Source organism: Balaenoptera acutorostrata, chromosome 3, assembly GCF_949987535.1.
Source record: "Balaenoptera acutorostrata chromosome 3, mBalAcu1.1, whole genome shotgun sequence".
NCBI lineage: Eukaryota > Metazoa > Chordata > Mammalia > Artiodactyla > Balaenopteridae > Balaenoptera > Balaenoptera acutorostrata.
The window spans coordinates 10352756-10378899 of record NC_080066.1 but is presented as its reverse complement, the minus strand read 5'-3'; the positions used below and the strand labels follow the sequence as shown (position 1 = coordinate 10378899).

General features: G+C 46.3%; 2 protein-coding genes across 12 annotated transcripts in view; both read left to right on the top strand.

The window, feature by feature from the left end:
- Window positions 1–18402, top strand: part of MYO3A (myosin IIIA) — a 190803-nt gene extending 172401 nt beyond the window's left edge. For 2 of the 11 annotated variants that reach the window (XM_057543224.1, XM_057543223.1), the window contains exons 32-33: window positions 1985–2091; window positions 14259–15263. In XM_057543224.1, coding sequence (XP_057399207.1) covers window positions 1985–2091; window positions 14259–14570 — 419 coding nt within the window. In that variant the 3' untranslated portion in view covers window positions 14571–15263. Of the gene's footprint in view, window positions 1–1984; window positions 2092–3377; window positions 3522–5644; window positions 5682–6202; window positions 6235–8170; window positions 8212–9578; window positions 9732–10722; window positions 10820–14258; window positions 15269–17010 lie in introns of those variants that run through there. The other 9 variants (XR_009007533.1, XM_057543227.1, XM_057543226.1 and 6 more) reach the window with 9 other exon arrangements.
- Window positions 18403–19190: 788 nt separating this feature from the next.
- GAD2 (glutamate decarboxylase 2) overlaps window positions 19191–26144 on the top strand; it is a 68212-nt gene continuing 61258 nt past the window's right edge. Inside the window, exons 1-4 of the mRNA XM_007189898.2 lie at window positions 19191–19320; window positions 20030–20089; window positions 20285–20434; window positions 21359–21592. Coding sequence (XP_007189960.1) covers window positions 19245–19320; window positions 20030–20089; window positions 20285–20434; window positions 21359–21592 — 520 coding nt within the window. The 5' untranslated portion in view covers window positions 19191–19244. The remainder of the gene's footprint in view (window positions 19321–20029; window positions 20090–20284; window positions 20435–21358; window positions 21593–26144) is intronic.

The window sequence follows — 26144 nt, the reverse complement described above, 5'->3', positions numbered from 1 at the left end:
CCACATTTGATGAGAAAATGAAGAAAGAGCAAGACTTCCTTTATTCCCAGAAGCTGTTTGTTTTTCCCTTTCGTGGCATTTATTCAGATTCTTTGCCACCTTAAATTTAATTAATTGTTATTACAATAGTAATATTCTGATATTTTAATTCAGACTTTAAATAATATTAAAGTCAAGTTAAAATTTAGTCCCTGGTCACCTTTATGTTTCTAAAAACATAATAACTTGATACTATATTTTAATGTTTCTTGCCATTCAGACTCAAATAAGATATGTAAGTGGATATGGCCAATACATTTAAAAATAATAAAACTTGGCAAGAGCCAATAAGAGCTGTTTAATAATCAGCCCTGGGAGAGAGGATAAATAAGGAGAAGGAAAATAATAAAAGACCACTGTTTCTGGTGGTGGCGAGAATTCAGGTTTTACCATCTTTCCTCGCGCCTGTGATGGTCTAAGACAGGATTCGGCTAGGGCTCCAGTATCTGGATTCCCTCTACCTCCTCTGTCTACTCCTTTGGAGGAAAAGGGAGAGAGAGAATGGGAGATGAACCTCCAGGGATTGGTTGGAAAAGTACTTTTACTCCTCCTATTTATAACTGATCTCTATTAACGTGGTCTCATTAACAAAGATCCTGTTTTCTTTTGTTTTATTCTAAAAAGGACGGTAATGAATGATTGTCCTGGTTTGCACTGTTCCATGCCTTACACCACGGTGACATACTCCCAACTAGCTGATCTATCTTTGTCATCCAGGAGTTTCCCATAAATTTTAAAATGAATGAGTTGGATAACGTTAGGATCTGAATGCTCTTGTGATAAATATGTTCCCACAGTGAGCTGGGGCTGGGACTAGAAAGTTAGGCATCTGTGAGTCTCCATCCTGGTTGGAATGGTTTTACGCTGCCAGTCACGGCTGCTTACACGTAGTAAGTGTGGAGCATTCATTGATTTGATTAGATTTGACTTGATCTGATTAGAATCGTTTGGAACAATTCAGTTCCTCTGTGTATTTCTATCTCTGAGGATTAAGAGTTATTGTTGCCCCATTATTATATGCAATAATGATCCATTGATGCCCTTAAAGTCCGGCTAAGAAATGTGTGCTCAGATATCTGTTGAACGTAAGCCATTCTCCAGTAAGCACCCATACCCCACTCCCAGCCCAACCCTGATATATTCATCACAAATGCACTTAGGGGATGAGGTGGTCAAGAATCATGAAAACTAGACAGAAATTCTTTGTAAGTGGCCTATTAACTCTGTAGACATAAAGCCACTTGTAACAAGCACTGACCGCAAAGCGTGAAGATCATCAGAAGCTCTGATGATGTCGCTGCAGATTTGAGAACTTGGCTCTGTCAAAGAAAGAGCAGGGGGAAGAGGACAAACCTATTTCTTTCTTGGCCAAGGTTTTTAAAGTCCAATCTGAACATTCTAATAGTTTGAGATTCTAAATATTGGTGAATATTTGTCCAGCCTGCAGTTGAACAGTCTCTTGGTTTGGGTCATAATATGAGGTGGTACTTTAAAAATGAGGATCATGCAGTGTTTGGATGGATGGATGGATGGATGGATGGATGGATGGATGGATGGGTCCCTCTGTAGTGCCAGTGACCGGGGGAGGCAAGGAGACAGCAAGATTCTATGAGCATAATCCTCCTTCCTAGAGATTTTATGGCAGCTTTGTCTGCTCACCCCATCAACCCTTAGCTGCCGTTCCACATTATCAAGCTGTGCATTTCTTTTCTTCCCTGTCTTCTCTTCCCCTTACTTCTCAAAATCCTGGACCACCAGACAATCAGAAGGAAACACATGATGAGGCATATAATAAGGGTTAGTGGGGGGAACAAAGGAATTTCCTCTTTCTCCCAGTTTTTGCCCCAGTTGTATGTATATAAATTGTTATTTAACATAAACAGTAAACAGTGCTTGATACTAGCCTTTGTAACTGAGTGCTTGTTTATGATCACCTTTCTTATAGGTATCTCCAAAGGAGAGGAGCCAAAAATATTGAGACCCCCAAGGCGGCCCCGGAAACCCAAAACACTAAATAACCCTGAAGACTCCACATACTATTCTCTCCTACATGTAAGTGGCTCACTCTCATTATCAGGTGGGGGCCATAGCATCCCCTAACAACCAGCGTGGAAACGGACCACACTAGTCCTGTCAAAGGGGAGGGCTTTGCAAAGGAGATGCCCCTCGGTTTCTGCTTACCTGCCCCTCCCCTGGCTGACAGTCTGGGCACTTGGCTGTCCTCCAGCCCCTCTTCCTCAGGGTCCACGCCTCTCCCGCAGTCCTGTAACCCCTGTGTCCTCCCAGCAGTTTTCTCCTCTGGTCCTGTAATCTGAGCTGCTGTGCAAATATCAACCCAGAAAGAGAAGGGCATCACAGCAGGAGCTCTCCAGGGAGGAACCTTAGTGTAAATGGACGGAGAAGGAAGGGGGAGGAAGAGACATTTATTGAGCACCTTTTAAGTTCCAGGCCTAGAGTGAGGTGTGTTCACACACATGGTGAGATCGAATCTTAGAGCCTGGAGGGTGGCATCTGCATCTCACAGATCAGGATTCTGAGACACGGATAAGGCACCTCTTAGCTGTCGGGGCCATTAATTGTACTGAGGTCTTCTGGTTGCCCAGCTCCCGTTGACTCACGGTGAGCAGCCTGGGAGCTCTTGGCATCACCCCTGCCAGCCTGCCCTTCCTCTAGGTTCCTGTTCTCCGTGAATGCCACCAGCATCTGCCCCGTTACCTAAACCAGCAAAACTGCGAGGCTTCCTGAATCTTCCCTGCTGATCAGTCACGCTAAAGTGTGACTTCTCCCCACAAAGGCTCGCTCCGATTCATCTTCTGCTTCTGGCCTCACGGCAGCTCCCCTATTTCAGACCATCTCATTCCTCATCTGGAGTAGTTCACGCCCCACCTAACTGCTGCTAATCTCAGCCTCTGCAAGCCATACCAGAAGATTTCTCTAAACCATAAATCTGATTGTGTTCCTCTCTGGAGAGTCCCTTTAATGGCTCGGCAACTCCTTCTGCATCGAGTCCAGACTCCTTCCTCCTGGGACCCAGGACCACTCTTCGCCCCCGTGCCCACTGGCCAGAGTTAACTGCTGGCACCTCTGCCAATGCGTGGCCTCCCACGCTCCCGAGACCTTTGCACCTGCTGGGCCTTCCACTTACAATACTTATTCCCTCTCTCACTCCCTGCTGCCACAGTGAAGGCAGCAACAACCCTCCACGTCCCTATAGAGCCCAGAGAATGTTTCCCATGAGTTGGAATTAAGTTCCCCACCTCCCCAGCAATAAGTGAAGGTTGACTTTCAAATCAGCCATCTCCTAGTCCTCTCCCTTCTCTCTGCTGATTTCTCTCCAGTGTCTTTGGAAGGGTCCTCCTCCCCTTGGTGTTGCCTGGGACTCAATCTTAGATCCTATTCTCATCTCATTGCCTTCGGACAGTCTCATCAGCTGCCATGACCTCAGTTTCTACTGATTCCTGAATCCTGGTCTCTGGCTCAGATTCTCCGTCTGACTCCAAACTCAAATATCAGAATGCCTAGTGTTTGTTGTACATATTCCACATGATGCACAAAGGCAGTCATACGTATATATACATTCACCTATATAACATGGGTACACACACACCTCCCTATATACTGTGGGTATGTACACACACCTACCTATATACTGTGGTTACATACACACACACCTCCCTATATACTATGGGTACGTACACACATGCCTCCCTGTATACCGTGGGTACGTACACACACGCCTCCCTGTATACCATGGGTACGTACACACACACCTCCCTATATACTATGGGTACATACACACACGCCTCCCTGTATACCGTGGGTACGTACACGCACGCCTCCCTGTATACCGTGGGTACGTACACGCACGCCTCCCTGTATACCGTGGGTACGTATACGCACGCCTCCCTGTATACCATGGGTACATACACACACACACACACACACACACACACACACACACACACCCTTTTATACTATGGGTACATACACACCTATATACTATGGGTACATACACACACATATCTATCTAAAATACACAATTAAATGGTTTTCAGTATAATCACAGAGTTGTACAACCATCACCACAGTCAATTTTACTTATTTTTAAATTTATTTTCAAAGCAATTTTAATTGAACTATAGTTGATTTACAATGTTGTATTAGTTTCAGGTATACAGTAGACTGATTCAGCTATATATATATAGCTGACTCACAAATGAGTCCCTGCCCCCAAGAAGCTTACTTTGTCATTGTACTATTATTTTTAAAATGAGTATAAAGTGTTCTCATGCATCTTAATTTATCAGTGACTGGAAACCTTTTTATAACCCTGAGTCTTGAAATCTGTGGCTTCAGTGAAACATAAAACATAGAAAACTAGTATACTATTTGAAGTGAAAACACACCAGGGGTTCATATTTATCTGGCCTTTACCCAGATTTGGGGTGTTACACGTAAGTGAAATTTATAGCTGTGATGGAGCCCTACCCCCTTTAACCATCAAAACATTCTCTGTACTTTTAAATGGTTTTCACGAACATCTTTCTAAAATACATTATACTGCACATTTTAAACCTTTTCTTCATGACCCAGGTCACTGTAGTGAGCAAAAATGTTTGTACTTTATTCAGAACTATGCTTATCAGAGAGGCTCCCTGACAGCCGTATCTAAAGTAGCACCTGTCTCTCTGTATCTTCCTGGCCCTACTTAATTTTTCTTCGCAGCAGGTATAGATATGTATCTGCTTGTCTCCTGGCTGACTCTCCCCTGTGGGCTAGAAGCTCCAGGAAGGCAGGGACTTTGCTCACTCTTATGGCCCCACTGTTGCTCGTCATGAGACTATTTGCTAAATAACACACGACTTACTTTAGATGAGGCTCTCAGGCTGCCGAGCTGTGGACAAGACACCCCTCATGCTTGCCTGACATGAGCAGCTGTTCTGACAGATGTCTCACCTATTAATATAGCTTTCGTTTCTCCTTGGATGTCACCACTTAGTATGGTCATTCCGACTGCTTTAACATCAATACTAGCTCTCTTCTATAATTTGATGCTCTTAATCTCCTACATCTGGGGAATGTTGCTGTTGTCGTGTCCAAAATAAGAGTAAGCTGAAGCTTAGAAACTTGGCTGTGGAGGAGAGAGCGTTAGCTGAACACTCACTCCCCGTTATCACGGTGTGTGGTGTCTGCTCTAACGCGTAGAAGCTGTGCAGCCGTCAGCAAAATGACTCCATGCCAACAGCTTCCTCAAGAAGTGAGTAATGGACCCCATCACATCACAAGTCCCTTCCGGTTCCATTATTTTTCTGGGGCCTTGCCTCAACCACAGCAGTAGGTAGTTTGGCCACTCCCAGGTCCCTTTTTTCTTATGTCTACATTTTGGCTACCCTCTTCATCCTTGTGAAGGCCTCTGAATACATTATATATTCGTGTATTTCCAAAAGGGAAGTAAGACTGTGTCCGCCATGATGTAATGGTGAATTTTAAAGTCTTACGATAAAATGTATTTCTTTATGTCAGGTGGGAGGGAGAGGGAGTGAGATGCAGTGACTGAGGAATGGCTTCTTCAGTCCTCTGAGCTCAGACCTCTGTTCTTTCAAAGGCCTCCTCAAGAAACATCCTCACTGGATATCTCCTCCGTAAGTCATCTCTGTTTCCTTGTCTTTCTCTCTTCTTTACTCTCGTTTGATAAGAAACTGCCATAGGACATTTGCTTCTTTTTTTGCATTTAAAATTTCAGGTTTGTAGTTTGTCATATCAAAACTCTGACTGCAAACATCATTGGTCTTAGTAATTCAGGCATACCTCATTTTATTGTGCTTCACAGGTACTGTTTTTTCTTTTTCCTTTTTTTACAAATTGAAGGTTTGTCACAACCCTGCATTCAGCAAGTCTATTGGCACCATTTTCCCAACAGCATTTGCTCGCTTCCTGTCTCTGTGTCTCTTGGTAATTCTTGTAGTATTTCAAACCCTCCACTGGCAGTTTTATGGCATTTCTAGCAATAAAGTATTTTTAAAATAAGGTATGCATTTTTTTAGACATAATGCTATGGCACACTTAATAGACTGTAGTAGAGTGTAAACGTAACTTTTATATGCACCGGGAAACCAAAAAAATTTGTGTGACTTGCTTTATTGCGGTATTTGCTTTATTGCAGTGGCCTGGAACCAAACCTGCAATATCTCCGAGGTGTGTGTGTAAATGCTCCTAATATAAAGTCCTGTGTGATAAAATTCATATTAAATCCTCTTCCAGGAAATGCAATATCCTTCTTCATGATCAATAATGCCATTTCATACATCCCTTTAGCCCTAGAGCCTAGGGGACTGAGAGACAACTAAATGTAAAGCTCTATCTTAACACTCATTTCGTTTTCCCTCTTTGTTCCTTATTTACAACTCCTATTTTATTACCTTGATTACATAATTGCTTCTATTATAAACCATCTTAAATAATTTTTGGAAAAATAATCATTGAATTACATTTCATTAGACTCTTCTAGCACAGGCAAGAGCGAAATAAGCCCAGACAGTATTTACTCTTCTAAGAATTCCTGTAACTGAGAACCAACTTGTACACACCATCTCCCAGATGGAAATGCTGGTCCAGAAGAAAAAGTGGTCCTCACCAGGGTGGAACGTTATTTGATTCTTGGTTGTAGAAAGGGGATCTCTGTTACTCAGCATCATTCAGCATAACTTTGGGTTATAGAAAATGGTTATCAAGGACAAGAGAGACATTTCTTTCAGATAATGGATCAAGGAGGCAGGACCTCTCCTATTAAAGCAACCCCCACAGCAAACACCACCCTGCTCCCAGGGATCATTAACTGAACTGCTAAGGGCCATTGTACCTATGCTGGTAATAGCATTATTTGTAAGCACCTCCTAGCCTAGGGCACTGGCTCAAGAATGTGAAGTAACAGGAAATGGGAAGGAGGACAGGAATGTAATTGGTGTCCTGCCCCTTACATTGTTATTTCCACTCCCAGACTTGATGCAGGAAAGCATTCACTTCCACCTCATCCACCCACTAAAATACCAACCGATAAAAATAAAAGAAACTATGAACTATTTGACTCATCTAACATTTTAAGTTATCACAAATGATAAATTATGAGAAAAAATGATTCAGTATGTCTAAGGATAACTTGGGAAAACCCTAGATATTTACAAACCATTATTAATTGCCATTTTTATTATCTTGTACTTTTTTGGTGCCACCCAACTTGATACTTGCATTAGGGTTGCCACAATTATAATATCTTCAGCTTGTTCAAGGTGAGTGTGGTATTTGTTTTCTCAGCCTAAAAGACATATATCTTCTTTTCAACATGTAAATATATGAGTTCAAATGCAGTGAGCTAGAACACAGTGAAACACATGACTAATGTCACAATACAAAAGAGGATACTGCGTTGTATGTAAGGTTAAATGAAATACCACTTTGTGTGTTCAAATTGAATTACTGATTAAAATATATCTAGTTATTTCTATACTTAAACATTCTAAAGTGTGCCGTGATACATCAAGTTCCCAATTATGAAAAAACATTTTGCAATGAACATATGTGTCATCCACGCTGCTACTTTTATGCCATAAATGGGCTCCTATAGGTTAATGAAGTCAGATTTCCATTCTTCTGTGTCCTGTTGCAGCTGCCCTAACTATCCACCCATCTGCTTTACCTGCAGACAAGGATGACATCAGAGCAGCCTAATTAACCTGCCTGAATACAACTACCTTTGTGATAGAGAGATAGACTTTCTAGAAAGTCTGACATTTTGTCCCCATTTGTAGGTAGATCCACGTTATGTAATCTTGTGTAGACTGGTCACCACTGTGTGGTAAACTCTTTTTTTATATGGAATGCAAAGATTAATTTCATTCCCGGCCTGGTTAAAAAAACAACAACACAAATTCAAAATTAGTAAAATTTGAGTAAATTAAAATTTTTAATTGAGTAAAATTTCTTTAGATTGTAAATATATTTTATCCACTTGCTTATTTCTAAATCAGCTTTATAGGAATAAATGTATATGTTAATACTATAGTAATATATCAGTTAATCTTATTAAGATAATAATATGATATAGAGTCTTTTTTAATTATTCTATTCTGTTTAGAAGTCAATCCAAGAAGAAAAACGAAGATCAAGGAAAGATAGGTAATTATTATGTCTAACTTTTAATGTCATCTTATCAAACCAAAATATAAATCCATATGTTCAAATTATGATCAAAAACCACCCATTTTATGTGGATAGATTTTGGGAAGTAGTGTGCTCTCAATACATTTATGTTATAAATATGAGGTTTATATGTAATTTATAAGATCTTACCTATCGGAAATATACTGAGATAACACAGTGCAAGGTATTTACTGAGAACTCAAACAGTTTTTAATAAATTGTACCATCCAGTACGGAATTTGCTTTTCTTGTCCTATTCATATGGTTTTGAGTGAGCAGTTTGAACATGCTCATATTCATAAACTTTCTTTCCCCAAACTCTTTGTACTTTTTTGTTCTTCAACACAAGCTAAATCTCACTTTTTATAATGTTTATGTATTTGTTAGGAAGGTGAGGTTTATGTCTCCTGCATGTGTGGCCCACTTCTGTTCACACTATTCCCCTTTCCCTATAACATTTCAGCCCACCAGTGCTTTACTCTTTTAATATTATACTCTTTTAATATTATATTTCAAGCAACTAATTTCCAGACAGTGCTCAAAACAATCGAGGGTTCTTCTATTAAGCATGAGTGGACACAGGGTTCCTGATTTATGAATCAGTGGCATTCTGAAAGTTCATTTACAGATTGGTATCTTAACTTGAAAAGCACTTTTCCCCAAAGTACTATAACACCCGGTAGTTTTTCAGACTTACCCCTGTTGGCCTTAGATAAAGTTCCGTCAGACCAGAGATACCAAGCACCACAGGAACCAGAGCATAGTTTGACTAGATCCAAGAATGAAAGTGGTTGAGGACACACCCCTGTGTGTGTGTTGTGCGCAGAAATTAAAATCTAGCACAGGAATTAATCCCCTAAAGACAAATGGGTAGGGAAGGACAGAAAGTTACCTGTGAAGGAAGTAAGGTAAGATCATGACACATGGTGTGCCTCAGTGGGCTGATAAAATTGGGAAATGCTTGTGTTAGTACATAAAGGTCAGCTTTCCTCATGGTGGCCCAAGGGTCAGTTGTGAGTCCTGATGTAGACTGGCCAAATGAGCATTATAATCACCGGCTATCTAGTAGCTACTAGTTTTGTGCCAAGTTGAGTGTGGTAGAACTTGGAAAAGCTGTTCCAGCAGCTAATGCCCTCTTAAAGGTAAGAAGTGAGGGGTTTGTTTTTCTTTTTAATTTATGGTATATACTGTTTTTGCACATTTCAAGACCTTTCTCATTCCTGTTGACATAATGTGTTACTCCTTAATTATCGTAAATACTTTAAATGAAGAAAACAAGTATCTTGTAAGTTTAAGTGAGTAGACAGCTTGATACTGTGGTGTGTTTATGTGTTCCTTTGCAGTCAGGGAAAATTATTAGATTTGGAAGATTTCTATTATAAGGAAATTTTGCCCAGTCATCCTGGACCAGAGGAACACAACCTTAGTTTAAGAGAACAAAGACAACAGCAAGAACTCCAGAATCAATGTTTTAAAGCTGATGAAAGGTAATAAACGTACGTTGAAGTACAGCATTTTCAATTTTATACTCACCATTCCGTTTCTAAAGCATTTTCATTTATGTATGGACTAATGACAAAGCGTTCTTACTGAGCATTGCGTCTTATGATTGATGTGTTGTTTAAAAGTAAAATCATAAGGATTATGGTAGGGTAATCAGACATCCCAGTTTTTCTAGCACAATCCCACTTTTTACCTGTTTTCTTGGTGTAATCCTCAAGAGCACTCCCTTTTAAAAGTTCTTTGGTTTGGATGATAAATTATATGGTCATACTATATAATTATAAACAATATCTGTGTTTAATAATATCCAAAACCTGTGTTTAAGCTCTAACCAGTGTGATTTTATTTACTTATTGGTTTCTCGATTATGCTGTGTAATTTCTCAGAATCAGTGATGTCAGACTAAAAAAAAATTGGGGAGAAATATTCATACAGAAATACGTATTTTGGATTTGATTTTCACTTTGCCACCAACTTTGTTTGACATTTAACTTAAACCATTTGTAGCCTACTTACTACTTTGGGAATGTTTTTTTCTTTCCCCAAAAAATTCTTTGTAAAGTTTTGAAATTGAGGGCACATAATAAGATGGACATGTGGTATATGAGAAATGGGAGCAACGCCAGGCAATGAGAAGCTGTTTTTCCAGAATCCTAAGCGAACACCCTGTCAGCCCAGGGCACGCAGACCCCGCCATGGCCTCCTCCTTTACAGCGTGCTGTGTGGTTAAGAGAAGAGGCTTTAGAGCGAGATGGTCTTAGATTTGGGTCCCGATTCTGCCACTTAGTAGCTGAGTGACCTTGCCGTGTTACTAGACCTCTTTAAGCTTCCGTTTTCACATCTGCAAAAGGATTTAGTAATTGCCGCGCCGTGTTGTTGGAGAGATTAAATGAAATGATGAATGCGGGGCGCTTAATGCCAGACATGGGGCCGCGGAGGTGTTCCATAAATGGTGGCCGTCATCATCTTTATTTGCTTGTCCAGAACTGACCTGAACCATGATTTCTGCCCCTTGTCTCCAAAAGAAGATGTATTCTTCCGTCTTGGAGCTTAGAGATGTTCTGGTCCAACCACAGAGTTCTATACGGGAGAATACCAAGTGCCCGAGAGATTACGGGACTTGCCCGAAGTCCCCCATTGAGTGAGTGAACTAAAATCCAAGGGCTTTCACTCCCTGCTCAAATGGCTTCTCACTGACTCACCTGCTCCCCGTTTTAACAAGCCAGTCTGCCTCCCCTCAGGCGTGTTCTCCCCTCCCCGCAGCGGCAGGCACACATCTGCTGTGATGGTGTTCACTCCCTGGTGTTCCAGTGGCGTCTGTGGATGTCGAGGCAGTGTTCACTAGACTAGAAGCTGGTAGCTCACCTCAGTGGAGTGCTTGCGGTGTGCTAGGCTGTGCTCTTATCCTGTTATCTTTGCTCTCACTTAATCCTCACAGGAGCTAGTGAGGTGGTTACTCTCCTTGCCCTATTTTATACATGAGGAAGCTAAGCCTGCATAGTTTCATACTGCAAATAGTCACCTAGATAATAAATGATGGAGTTAGAATTTGAACACAGGCCTTTTTGAATTTAGAGCTGATAACCTTTAGCATCCACGCTGGGTGCTTGAGGAGGGAGTGATGCAATTGTGTCTAAGATACGATCCTTATATCTGTATCTGAGGATCTGGACTCTAGAGAGAAAGGGTTCTTATCTAACCATGCAGACAGGTAACTCCAAGGCGGGATATTTCTAAACTAAGGAAGCTTAAAGAGACAAAACAACCAAGTGCAGTAGGTCAACCTTGATAGGATCTTGGCTTTAAAATAGAAAACAAAAACAAAACAGAAAAACAGCTCTAAAGGACCTTTTGGGACAATTAGAGAAACTTCAGGCCAAGCTATATGTTGGAAGATGTTATTGTAGAAAGAATATTTTATATATCTTATTATATATATTAAATTATGATCTAATAAATATTACATATTTTATATATTTATCCTATATAGAAATATATAGTACATATTTTATATAGATACAAATACATTATTCTGATAAAATATTTATATATATTATATAATACATACTCTATATATATATAGTGTGTTCAGATAAATAAATATATTTATCTGAACATACACACACACACACACACACACACACACACACACACACGTACACCAGGAAGGTATGAGCAGGTCTGGGAATCAGGAACAAAAGCAATGATGATTTGAGTGTCTCATGAATTTGAATGAAAGCAAGTGCAAGGTAGTCAGTGATAACATGGATGACTGTCTGTCCTTGTAGCTAAGACCAAACCTTCCCTTTGTGCACTGAACCCTAGTCCTTCCATGTCCACCAGAACATTGTCCTGCAACTGTCCCCTCTCTCTTCCGCACCCTGAATGTTTGTTCTCTTTACCAAATCATTTCTGACAATCTGCGAACATGATCCAATTGGACGCATCATAAAAAGTACCCTTGACTCGATCTGGAAGTCAGCCTTGACTTCCCAGAGCACCCGTATTCCTGCTCTTCATTACAGCAGAAGAGTAAATAGATGGGCGAGATCCTACCTCTTCCTGGGCCTCTCTTCCCATCCTTTCTTGAGCCACCATACTCAAGTTTCCATTCCCATCACTCCATGGAAACTGTCCCTGCGAAGGTCACCATATCCAGGTGATCAAAGTGATTCTCAATCCTTATCTCACCCTATCAGCAGCATTTGACACTCTTTCTGTAAACATTTTCTCCATTGGCCTCCAGGACAGCAGGTACTTCTCTTGGTTTGCCTCCTACCTCACCCTCTGCTTCTCATTCTCCTTTGCTGGTTCCTCCTCATTTCACTGACCTCTCAACACTGGAGAGTCCCAGTCCTTTGTTTGCATCATCAGCACATACTCTCATGACCTTAAATATCATCTATTTACCTAAAATTCCCAAACAAATCTCTAGCGTCGGTCAGGGCTTATATATCCAACCGCCTATTCAGTATCTTCTCTTGAATATCTTCTCTTGAATATCTAGTAAGTATCTCAAACTTAGCACAACTGAAACCAAAATCTTTATCTCCCCCTCCCCCATGAGGGGCTCTCCTGTAGCCTTCCCCATCTCGTTAAATGGCAACTTCACTTTTCCTGTGGTTTAAGGTAAAAACCTTGGAGACATTCTTGATTCCTTTCTTTTACACCCCACATCCATTCAGCAAACTCTTCCAGATTGAGCTACCAAGGTAACCAAAATTTGACCAATTCTAACCTCCACAAGCCTAAACCTGTCAGTCTTGCTTAGACTATTGCAGTGTCTCTTAACAGGCCTCCTTACTTCCACTGAATCACTCCTCAGCTCAGAAAGCTCCAATTTGTCTCTTGCTCTAAGTAAAATGCAAATTCTTGCCATGGTCTCAAAGCTCTGTGTTGTCTGTCACACTGTCCCCTCATTCCCCCTGCTCTCATCCCTCACTATTCTCCCCCTTGTTTGCTCCATTCAAGCCGCAGTGGCCTCCTTGTTGGGCCATGAACACAATACACACACTCATCTTGGGACCATTACGTGGGTCTTCCATCATCCTGGAATGACTGCCCTTCCCCAAGAAATCTGCCTGGCTCGCTCCTCCCGGTCCTTCAGGCCATGTCAAATGTCACCTTATCAGAGAGGCCTTTCCTGATCACCCTCTATGAAATTGCTTAGACACACACACACACACACACACACACACACACAGGCACACACCCATCAGCCTTTCCCCATGAACCTGCTTTACTTCTCTGTAGACTCTGTAGACCTCCCGCCACCTGGTGTATTGGAGCTCTCCATGGTCCTCTCCCCCACTAGACTATAAACGCTGGGAAAGCAGGGACTTGTGTTCACTCATCACCTACACTGGTGGCTGATACTTAGTAGGTGCTCCATGAATAAATGAAAGAATGGCTGTAGCTGCATTTTAGGGAGCTCCCCACTTCCCCAGGCAAGCTGCAGACCCTAAAGGTAAGTGTTGGCAGGGCTTCCCAGCAGTAGGTTCAGGAAGGTGACCCAGCAGCCTCCCTGAAAACGTGGAAACATTAAAAAAGCTGACAGGGCCCACTCCTTGCGGCTAGCGGAAGGGTTGGTCAGATTTGGGAGTGGCGTTTTAAGGAAACAACTGAGCAGTTGCAAAATGATGGTTGTCTGTAGAGGCACCTTGAGTTTCCTGTTTGACCAGAACGTACTAAAGTGTTTATTGGTTGTGAATTTATTTCAAGCCAAACCAAACTAACCTTTCTGAACTACACCTTCTGATGCTTTACTTAGCTGTCATTCAGACAACCGGGTTCCACCGGGTTCCCCCAACCCTTCTGCCCCTCGCTCAGGAGTTTTGAAAACCTGCTGAGGCAATGTCGCAGATCCATTTGGTCACTGCCCTGCTGTTTTGAACGTGCGGTTACTAAACGCCCGCAGTTTGGTGGGAGGTGTGGGAGGAGGACCCGCCTGACTCGGGGTGGGCGGGGATGCGCGGCGCGCGAGGGCGCCGCTGATGCTCGGCCCCGGGTCTCGCTCGCAGGTGCTGGGCAGCGGAGGACTGCAAGGAGGAAGAGAATGGGCCCACCGCCAACCCCTACGACTACAGGCGGCTCCTGCGCAAAACCTCCCAGCGCCGGCGCCTCGTTCAGCATGTGTAGCCCCGCGGCTCGGCGGCCGGCGCCGTCGGGATGTGCCCGAGGCTGCGGAGCTTGCCGGGGCCAAAGCGGGGGATCCTCAGGCACTGCGCCATCAGGTGCTGGGGCCGCGGCCCTGGCCTTGGCAGGGGCTGCCCGCTGGGCTCGCCCCTCGGGTGCCCGGGCCAGCCTCTGGTGCTCGGAGGGCGGAGAGCTGAGAGCCCTTCGGACGCCGCGTCTCCGCGCTCCCGCATCCTCCCACCAGCCGCCGGGTTGGGCATCCCTGGCCCTGGTCCCCAATGTGTCTCTTTGTTCACTTGTTTGCGACTCCTTCTGTGGACCCGACTGCGCCTGAGCTCTCGCCGACCCCTCCTCTCTCCTTTTGGGTAACTTCACAGATTTCGTCTTTCTCGGAAACGGCTCTGCCAGGCCCGCGGCATCCTCGCTGACGGGTTGAGTCTGTGAGGACAGAACAAAGCCGGGGGGAGGGGGGGCGAGGGGTGGCTTTGAAGATGAACTTCGTCCCTTCCCTTGGTCATTAAGGTTATTAAATAAAGGAAGTGCCTTGGAAAGTACGCGGCTTTCGAGGCTGGTCCGCCGGATTCCCCTTTGGGCCCAGGCTCCTGCTGTCCGGCTGTGCAGGTGGCAGGTGGCAGCGCCCAGGGAGGGAGGGTGCGGTGTCTTCTGTCTCCATCAGCGAACAACACCCCTCCCCCCAGCCATCCCAAACATACTATCTAACGTAGAACCCCGTAATTGAGACAAACGTGGCCTCTCGACAAATCTCCAAATTCTGCAACACAGCGCGCTCGCGCACACAGACTCTCTCTCTCTCTCTCTCACCCTGCGCACAGTCTTTCCAACCGAGGTGCCCTCCTCTGGCCCCGCCTATAAAAATTCTAGTCCCGCCACCGAGCTGAACTGTCAGATTTTAAAGGTTCTCCTAGTCTGCAGATTTGGGGCCGTCTCCACTGCTCTGGATTTTAGTGTATTTAAGATGGAGGGGAGGGCGGTGGGCGGGCAGCCTTTTGCCTTCTTCAGTCGTCTGCATCTTATTTAAAAACCCAGGTTAAGCTCTTCTATGGAAGTGACGCCCTCCGAATCTACACAGCCCAGAGAGGGTGATGGAAAGGGGTGCGGTGGTTTCTTGGACGACGGAGTTGGGAGCAGTGTTTTGGCTGGAAGGGGGCTTGTCTCTTCTGCCGGCGTCCCCGGCTCGTGCGCCCAGGGCCCCGAGCCAGGGAACTTGGGGAAAAATATTCGAGGAGAGAGTGAGGGCGCGTGCAGCTGGCTGAGAGCGTTAGTCGCGCCACTCGCCCGGTGGGTGGTACGGTTGTCTCCAGCCCAAAGAGTTGGCACCGAAAGGTCCCCAGCGGTGATGTGGACAACCTCTTCCTTTTACCAAGAGGACCCGCGCCAGGGGAAACCTCCCACTGCGGCAGGGCTGAGCTCCGAGGCCAAGTGCGCTCAGGCCCGGCTCCCTAACCTGGGTTCACGCCGCGGCCTCCACCCGGAGCGAGGAGCCACCTCCGCGGTGTGGGCCGTCGGACCGTCGGCACGGCTGTGGTTGGGCCTGGCCGAGGCACCCACGAAACCAGCGCTGCCGAGCACCATACCCTGGGGGTGGGCGATGGAGGGGGATCTGTAACCCGAGGTGGCCCGGCCCCCTCCGCCGCTTCTCACCCGTCCACCCACCACCAGGAGGCCTTAGGGGCTAGAAACAGCTCTGCTTCGTGGCCGGGCCTACTCAATCCAAGCTTCCGGAGCGGCTCCTGCAGACCAGAGCCTTGGCAGCCCAGCCGGATGCTGGATAGAGAGGCAATTGGGCCCCTCCCTAAAATCCATCCCTCCCCCCCCCCCCCTTTTTAAGTGGGACTAGAAAAGAGAATAGCAAACACACGCGGTGAACGGTTGCAATGTTTTTGTTCTCCTTTTTTTTCCTTTTATTTCTTTGTTTTCTCTCCTTTTTCCTTCTCTCTTTCCATCTCTCCTTCTTTGTCCTTTGACACTTAAGCGCCGGGAGGACACCAGGGAAAACTTGTACCGCGCACTATTCTTCGGCAGGCCTGCAACGCAATTTCTGGGTGAACTACGGACAAAAAATAGGTCAACCCAGGAAACCGGCCCCCTCCGGCGGCCCCTGGCGCGTGGCTTTCTCTTCCCTTATTCGAGGAAGGGCCTTCGAAAGCTCTTCCCCAGCGCTGGCCTGCCTCCCCTTCCCATTCAGTGGCTGCCTCCTTTGAGAACTAATGATGGTAATTATTACCTCCCAGAGCTCTTTTGTTATCTCCAAGCCCAGACCCGAGTGAGGGGGGAGTGGGCTCTTTTTCGAAATGACAGTCTTTATAAAGCAAATTGCCGTCTAGGCAGGGCCGGCGTTGAGGAAAGACAAATCAGATACCGCATGCGTCTGAAGAGGGTGTGTTAAATAAGAAACGTAAATACCACCATTAGATTCAAAATACCCTGGAGTTGCGGGATTTAATGCGGTTTAAACAGTAGGATTTAAAGTCATCGCGTTTAAAAAAAATCTATTAAATTCGGGCTTTGTGATTTCTCCCTTTCTCGTATTTTAATCCGTTTCTTTCTTCGCGGCTTTGTGTGTGTTTTAAATGCTTGTTTTAAAGAACCTTTTGGTTTTTGACCACTCATTCATAGCAGAAAAGTTCAGCAACTCCAGCCTTGCTGACTCCGAAGCGAAACGTGCAGGATTTGGTGTGGATTTAAACAAAGGACGGGTCTCTCCGGCTCGTATCAGCGCTGCTGGAGCAGGAGCCCTGAAGCTGCTATGCCAGCGGCGCAGACGGCCACCGCACGAAGCCCTGACCCCCCTGGAGTTGTCACCTGGATCCACTGGAGCACTGGAGCCGGTATCGCCGGAAAGAGGGGTGGAACGCAGGCCAGGGTTCGTGCCAACCGCGCGGCCACAACTTGACGCAGGCTTCTCGGCACGGCAGGCTCTGCGCCAGGCCTAAGGCCGGACCCGTCCAGCGCCCTTCCCCGCTCCCACTCCTGGGCTCAGGTCCGGAGGCCACGGTGCAGATCCTACGGATCCTCCAGGCTCGGGCACGTGCCCCGTGGCCCATGGTCCCCGGGACCCATGACGCCCTTCCTAAGCGAGGGTCGAGGGATGGTAGCCAAGACTGAGGATCCGTGGGTCTCTGCTTTAGCAGCAGCTTCGGTAACTTGGTTCGGAGAGCAGAGAAAGAAGGTCCTGTGAACACAGTGGAAATGAGAAGCGCTTGCCCAAGGAGAGCAGCACGCCGCCGAGGAATGCGCCGCGGGAGGCCGGACACAGCACTTTCCCAGCCAGGCTCATCCTCACCCTCTCTCCGCGCACCCATGAGCTGCAAGGCAAACTTGACACTGATCTTAACTGCCAAGGGACAGCAACGCGAACTCAACGGGCCCCCAATCCTCAAGGCGCCCTCCCTTTAACAGCTTGTAGAGAAAGGAAAGTGTAAGAGAGGAGAGATTATGACTTTCTCAGGAAAGGAGAAACCCCTTACCACCAAGCCTCAGAAATAGCGAAACTCCCGTTTCCCCCCACCCCACCCTATCGTGAAGATTCCCTTGGGGGATCAGGTGGTCATTGATTTGAGGCCCTCTAAAACGAGGGCCCAGCAGGCCATGCCTTCTTTCCGCCTTTGGACAGCTCAGATTGCTTACTGGAAACTCGGTGCACGCCTCTCACGCACACACCGATTCCTGTGACACGTAAGCAGCGGGCCCTTCCGCGCCTCCGCAGGCCAAGGTCACCAAATGACCTGATCCCATCCCCCATCAGCCGTCAACCCTGCCGGCTCTAGCTCTCTTCCTAGTCCCCTTCCAAGAAGTGTCCGTTCATTTCTCTGCCCAGGCTGAGGTCCTTGGTGATAGATTCCAGCATGGATTTTAATTGCCTCAATCAGCAGTTTTCCCCCCCAGCCGTCAGTCGGAACCTGGACGGTGGGTTCTGCGACCGCGCGCTCCGAAGCGCAGGAATGGTGCGACCCCGGGGCTACGCAGCTCCCTAGGCAGGCATGAGGCTCCACTAAGGAGCTGAATTGAGCCCATCAGTGCATAGATGCCCTTCCCCCACCGTTCCCTCCCCAGGCTCGCGAACCACTCCCGATTCCGATTCCGGCCCAGTCGCCAGGGGTCCCGGGGTCACAGCGACCTCAGCACCCTCTTGGAGGAAGGCGACGCGGGAATCGCGCCTCCTTCCCCGCAGCGGGAGCCAGACCTCAAACAATACACCAACCGAGGCAAATAGAAGACTGTCTCGACCACCCTTCCCGCCTCGCCAAGGTCTCTGGTCTGCCCCTGCTGAGGCGCGCGCGCTCAGCCGCGTGAGCACTCCGGACAGCGCCCCCGGGCCCGCGGGGGCAGCCAGCGCCATCACGCCTCACGCTCCCCGGGGGGCTCCTGCACGCCTCCCACCCACTCACGCCGACTCCAGCTCTGGCGCACTGTCTGCCTCGCACTCTCACGATTCAGCTCCCTCCCTCTGCCGCTTTTTCTTCCGCCGTCCCCTCATCCTTCCCTATTGGGCTCCCTCTCCTTCAAAACCGCTCCGGCGCTCCGCGCTTTCCCATCTCCTGGCTGTGAGGACCCCGCAACTGCCTTCTCTGTTCAACCCCCAAAGCTCTCAGAGCGTTGCCACGTCTCTAAGCTCTAATCCCAGCACACACACACGCGCGCACGCACCCGCAGACACGCACGTTTCCTGTCCCTGTGTGACACCCACCCTCTGCGGGGCGGCCGCGCCGGCCCCCGCGCGGTGTCTTCATCCCGCCACACGCACACGCACACTCACATACACACACGCACGCGCGCGCGCAGGGCGGATCGGAGGGCAGCTCGCCGACAGCTCGCATTCGGAGGCGTCCTGCTCCAGCCTCGCAGAGCCGATGGCATCTCCCGGCTCCGGCTTTTGGTCCTTCGCGTCTGAAGATGGTTCCGGGGATCCCGAGAACCCAGGCACAGGTAGGAGAACCGGGACCTGCAGGAGACGAGCTTTGCGGGTGGACTGGGGTTTGCGGGGCTGGGGAAGATTGAAAGAGGTTTTTCCACTTGCAGTGGGAAACTTCGGACGCTTAGCCCTGCCCTCGGGGTGTGTCCCTGATGACCCAAGAGACCAAACCCCCCACAGGCTCTTATCCCCCTGGGAAGATGCCCAGAGAATCTCTGGCCCTTTCCGCTGAAATCTGGGAGAGCCCCCCAAACACGGCGGCGTCTCCTGGACACCGAACTCGCGGGCCTGGGGCACTGCCACCATCGTCGTGTCTGGACCCTGGAGAGGGACGGAGTGGCGGTGGGGAAAAGAAAAACTGGAAAGGGGGGGAAATTCTCTGTCTGGAAGGAGAGCCTGTGAGGAAATGGACAGCCTCGGTGTCTAGGAAAACTCGCCCAAGCGAGGCAGGAAGGGGACTTTGCCCTAACCGAGTGGCACCTGGAAGGCAAGTGCAAAGGGCCACAGTGTGGGCTGCTCCTTGGGGAACAAATCAGCGAACCGAGGGTCGGGCCAGGCCGCCAGGCTCCCGCGCGCCTCCCGCACCTGCCCGCTGTGCGGGGCCGCAGGCAGCCTTTCCCGGACCCCGTTGACGTTGACGTCGTTCACAAAGAACGAAATTTCACACGTCTTTCTGCTCTTTTCTTACGGCCTCGCCCTCCTCCTGCCTGTCTTTCCTTGCAGCGAGGGCCTGGTGTCAGGTGGCTCAGAAGTTCACGGGCGGCATCGGAAACAAGCTGTGCGGTGAGTGCCGGTGCCGGGGGGAGGGAGGCGGACGTGGCCAGGCGCCTCGGAGCCCGCGGGGGGCAAAGCCACCTTCTCACCTCCGCATCCCATCGAGGGTCGGAGATTCTTGATTTTTGGCCGGGGACCGGCGGGGTGCTGGGAGCCGGGCCGGCGGGCGGCTGACCGAGGTCCGCGCTCCGTGTCCTTGCCCAGCCCTGCTCTACGGGGACGCCGAGAAGCCGGCGGAGAGCGGCGGGATCCAGCCCCCGAAGGCCACCTCCCGCAAGGCCCCCTGCGCCTGCAACCAGAAGCCCTGCAGCTGCCCCAAAGCGGGGGTTAACTACGCGTTTCTACACGCAACAGGTAAAGGCGCCTCGCGGGGCCCCCGGGAGCCTCTGCCCCTCGCCCTGCCCCGCCCACCGCGGCCAGGAGGGACCCCGCGCCGGGAGCCTGAGCCGGGGCGTCGAGGTGGAGGGCGGAAGCGGACCTTAGGAGAACCTTCAGCCGACAGCGAGAAAGGCTGGGCTTGCCCCCTCGGTCCGACCCCGACCGCGGCCTCTGCTTGGCGCTGGGCGCTCGCGCGCGCCCTGGCTCCGGGTCCTCTCCTCGGTGCCGCTGAGGCCTCGGGTGGGACGCGGTTTCCAGTTCAAAACTGCTGAGGCTTTCTAGATCTTTAGATCGCAAGAGTAATTTGTAGCTGTGTTTTCACAGGAGAACGATTCACGTGAGCCCTGCGCGCGGTTTTACTCCCTTGCGCTTACACACGCGGTCACCCATACGCGCGCGCGCGCACACACACACACACATACACACGCTGTCTTTGGAAACAGTGGGCTTTCGTAATAGGCCAGAGATCCTAACATTGCATGACCCATTTTGCCTGATTTGCCCAAAGGCATTCCTCAAACATTCCTGACGAAGTGTTTCCGTGATCATTTAAGATGATTTACTGAGAAACAACATTTAGCGCGAACGCCGGTGAAACAAATGAATGGAGGCATAGCCTCTTAAAAAAAAAAAAAAAAGAAAAGATAAAAGAAAGGAAGAAAGCAAACAAGTTATGAACTGAAATGCAGGAAATAATTTGGGGTAGGGAGAGAAATCGTGATTTTTTTCATTCCTTCATCTTTGAAGAATCCCTCCTCTTTAAAGAAAATGCTCTCGTTTCCAGAAGATTTTTTTTAAACGTAAAATCTCTCGGTTCAAAGAGAAATTGTCAGCTGACAAACTTGCCCTGGATAGTTTCATTGTAAAATTAAAATGTGGCATTTTGATTCCATTCTTCAGACCTGCTACCAGCGTGTGATGGAGAAAGACCCACTTTGGCATTTCTGCAAGATGTTATGGACATTTTGCTTCAGTATGTGGTGAAAAGTTTCGATAGATCGACCAAAGTGATTGACTTCCATTACCCCAATGAGCTTCTTCAAGAATATAACTGGGGATTGGCAGACCAACCACAAAATTTGGAGGAAATTTTGATGCATTGCCAAACAACTCTAAAATATGCAATTAAAACAGGTATTGTCCAATCAGAAATAATAAAGCTCTTTGTTTCTTTTAAAGCTTTAATTTTTTCTATAAAAATGTTTTAGTTTATGGAGTTAGTGATAATTTCAGATTTACAAAGTTATTTTTGTCATTTAAGAAAATAGTCATGATTAGAATGATTAACATCAATAGCACCCTTTGCCATTACTGTTCATGCTTGTGAAGTTGATAATGTCAGAAACGTTATCTAAGTATAAATCATCAGATTTTACACTGCACTATTTGACCATGGAAATTAACCACTGATGTAGAAGCAACCATTTGTCAGCAGAGGCCTGTAGAAGTGACCGAAAATAGAGAAAGAAAAGGAATCTATAAATGAAAGCGCAAAAGGCATGATCCAAACAAAAGCCCAAATACCAGTGCAGTGCTGGTATTTCCTTGGCATAGAAAGCATCAGAAATTGGACAAACCATCCATGTAATGGTTGAAGCAGTGGTATAATATTTTGGCATTGTCTCAAATGACCAAGACTTCAGATTTGAACTCCAGGTTTCCTCTATTTTTAAATAAATGTACACAAAAGAAAACACAATACAAACTAGCTTAACAATTCAGCCATGTTATACAAGGATGTTCCTGCTTCCTAACCATTCTGTATGTAAGACAAAGAAAAAAGGGATAGAGGGGAATCAGATATCCTTAAGGGCAAACATTTTTAGTCTATTTTGTATTTATTGCTTTTTTTTATAGTATTCTTCATACTCTATCCATTTTATAGCCACAGGTGTAATATTTATGTGGGTGCACTCTAAGCTTTCATTTTATCTACACAAAGTCAGCTATTCATCTCCCCAGGTTATGATTACCCCTCCGTTTTCTACTTTGCCTCTAATTATCCTGATACATGGTGGCACTACTACACTTCATTAAAGCAATAAAAATAAACGTGAATGAATTTGGGGGGAGAGGAGACCTTGTGGATCTAAATTGACTTGTAGCCTTAAAAAAGATTTGCTAACAAATAAATATGTAAAATGTCACAAAATATTAATTGCTCTAGAAACTTAATCTTTTTCTTTGCAAGTTTTGAATTACATGAATTATCAGTATCATTTTAATCAACAACAAATTTTAAGAATGTTTGCCATGTGACTTTTAGCCCTTTGTTTTGTTTTATTTTTGTTTTTGCACGTTCTTTTCACCAACAGAGAGGAAAGATATGCATAGAAGCCTTAGGAGATTGATTTGCCGTACTATTATTATCCACCTTTGTGAAAGTATAGACTTAGAATTAGATACTCAGGGAAAAGAATTTAACTCGGAGATTTCTATCAGACTCAATCTATGGAGTATGAGTTTTGAAGACTTCTTAGATTTCATTCTCAATTATATTCACAGAGAGTCCACATGATGTGTGTACTAGGTACTAAAGATGGTTTTTCTTCCAGATTTTCATGTATCTGTAGGTGCAAACCTGAGCAATGCTTTTAATTCATTTTTATTTGACCTATTCCCCAACCTAATATTTAAATACATTAACAGTAAATTGCTACCTATTATTTTGATTGTTACCAAACCAAAAAGAATCTATAAAAATGTTTCACATCTTCATCCTTAAAAGCTGGTGGTGCCTGAAATGCAATTTAAAGAGTTAAGATAATGGAAATTTGCAGGTCAATGATAGTAATTGTTCTGTCTGTCAATGTTCCATTTAGTGTCGGGAAAAGATGGGCCAACTCAACACTTAGATTTTGCCATAATGCTTGTGAAGCTGTTGGTCAGTGTAGCTCTAATGCATTTTATTTAAAGGTCAGAAAAAGTATGATTGAGTTGGATTTCTGACCAAGGCATATCAATATTAATTCAGTATCAATATTATTCATAACATATGTAGTCTTCTGGTCCTTCCCCCCACCCCCAATAGCATTTCAAGTAATTAACAGCTGTCACCTTCCTCTTTGACTGGCAAGTTTATAGGTTTCATGCTGTAACTTGTATTTGACAACTAGTACTGTTTAGGGTCTGTGAAGCAGTTACCATCACTGCTACCATTAGGCGTGTTAATGCTCCCCAGAAGATTCTTTTGTAAAATGCATGTTATCATCTGCTTTCTACTGAGAGTCCTTAACCTAATTTCCACTTGGACTCCAGGCTTAGAGAGAAGTGAGGGGCAGGGGGGAAGTCTTCATGCATTGTTAAAATTACCTCTGTAAGGAATGTTGCGAAAGAAAACTGAGAAGTGCAGAGAATGATAAAATTCTGGAATAATTAGCGTTTGCTAGGGTCGTTGGGTTTGCTAGTGGTGGGGTGGGGTGGTGGAGGGCTTAATCTTGTCTTGAATCTCTGAACTCAGCCATGAGACAAAGGCATTGACGCATCAGTAAACGAGGCCATCCTTGGGTGTGTGTTGCGGGTCGAGAGAGAGCAGCCTGGACCGACTTGGGGCCCCTTCCCAAAGGACTGTGGACACCAGGGTCAGAGCTGCCTGCGGCTGGCTGTTCACAGAGTCTGCTCATCCTTCCTGGCTCATTTGCTGATCTGTGGGGAGCGGTCCAGAGGCGAGAGCAGCTCTAATCTCTGGTTTCAAACTCGCTGTCTCCGCGGCAGCGCGTGGCCACCCGACTCCTTGGCCGGCGCTGGCTCGCAACACGGGGCCGGGGGCGGGGGCAGCAGCAGTAGCGGCTAGGACAGCAGGCAGGCAGGTCTCAGGGAACCCCACCTGGATTCGGCGGCAGCCTATAGGTTCATGGGAAGTGAGCAAATATAATATTTCTGCAGAAATCAAGAGGACACGTTGTTGTGATTTGTCAAAGCATCTCCCTGCGTGTTTCCACATCGTTATCAGTGAATGCAGATCTTGAGGCAGGAGAGATTTAGGTGAAATAGACCAAGGTCAAAAATGTATGGAAGACGGAAGCCAAGCAATTGCAGCATCAAAGTTCTTTCCACAGTTTCCGGAAGTCATCAGGGTGAATTGACCTTCTGATTACCTGGGGCACAACACATATCTTGGGATCCCTCTCAATTTTATGCAGAGGTTTTCACGCCAACATTTCTGTAGAGTTAGTGTGTGATCATAGATACCAGATTTGTCCAGAAAATGCATGTGAGTTGGGGGAGTTGATTAATGGATAGATTTGCTAATCCTTATTAATTTCCTCGCTTCAAAGAAATGGCTTAGGGAAAGAGGAATGAAGGGGCCTCAGGAGGGAGAAGAGGGCTGTGATTTCAGCTGTGAGCGCTAATGAAATGGGGAGCAATGAGGCAGAGAGGAATACGCAGGAAGCCTGTTTCCCTCTCTGTGGATGCGCAGACTGACGGGGTCAGCATCAGAGCAAAAAGCTTGAAGGGCACCGTGCAGGGCCAAAGAATGAGCGAGAGCTGCCCAAACCCCAATCTCTTTAAGATGTGCTCTTTCCCAGCTCCTATCTTTTCTCGGGGTCTCATTGTCTGGCCACATGCCCACAGCTGATAAGAGAAGGCTCTGGTCCTGGTCCTGAGATAAGCTTTGTGTTGACTTTTTTCTCTGCTTTCCCCTTTGCCTTCCTTTATCTTGTTTTGTCCATGCTGGCGTGAGAGACTCTCACATCCCCAGGCTTCAGACAGGTGTCCAGTAAGTGGCAGATGCCTTTTCATCAGAAGCTATTTCCTTAATTGTTAATCTTCCAAAATTTTCGCTGCTAAACAAATCACAGATTTATAGATAGGCTTGTGTGGGGCAAGACAAGGAAATGGAATTCTAATGAGATCTTTACAATCACATGTTAAATAATAGCCTCAGGAGTGTTTGGGTGTCAACCCCTTTAGAGAGTTTTAGAGGAATCCAGAAGTTAATTAGATAAGCCTGGCTAATAGACTGATTGGTCCATTGACTATACCTTCATGTATCTTGTTGACAAGACAGTGATGTTGACTGTATTTAGCTTTATTTTGAATTGCAACTACGAAGGAGCTCTTGTTTATGATCGAATATTCAGACAGAAAAGAATTGGCAATTAGGTCTGTTCATACCATCTTTAGACAGTCATCACCTTTTGAGTCCAGGGCAAACCACTCAACAGAGTGTCCTATTTTCTCATTTTTGCCTTGTCTTTTCTGATCATCAGCCATTTGTCACTGATATTACTATGGATGTTAGCATGCCTGGTGGATGTCATGGTACATGACTGATTCCCAGGACAACTTCAATGGAAAAGGATTTTTTAACAGCACAAGTGTAAACAAGAAGTCGCCTGTCTTTGAATAGCTTTGGATTGCACCGGCATTTGAGTTTGCAAATATATTGAAAGAATGCTAGAAAATAAACTAGTGTCCACATTGCAAATCACGATTATTTTTTTTTATAGGGTATGTTTAAAGGAAGATTTTTAGAGCGTGTTTTAAGAAATATCAAAACCCAAAACAGTTTCTCTTGTTAAAGGAAATGCTCCTTTGGGATGTGTGTGTGTGTGTGTGTGTGTGTGTGTGTGTGTGAGAGAGAGAGAGAGAGAGAGAGAGAGAGAGAGAGATGGGTTTCTGAGTATGGATTTCCTATTACTGAAGGATCTTTCAAGGCTCTTTAGCTAGAGAAATCATGTGT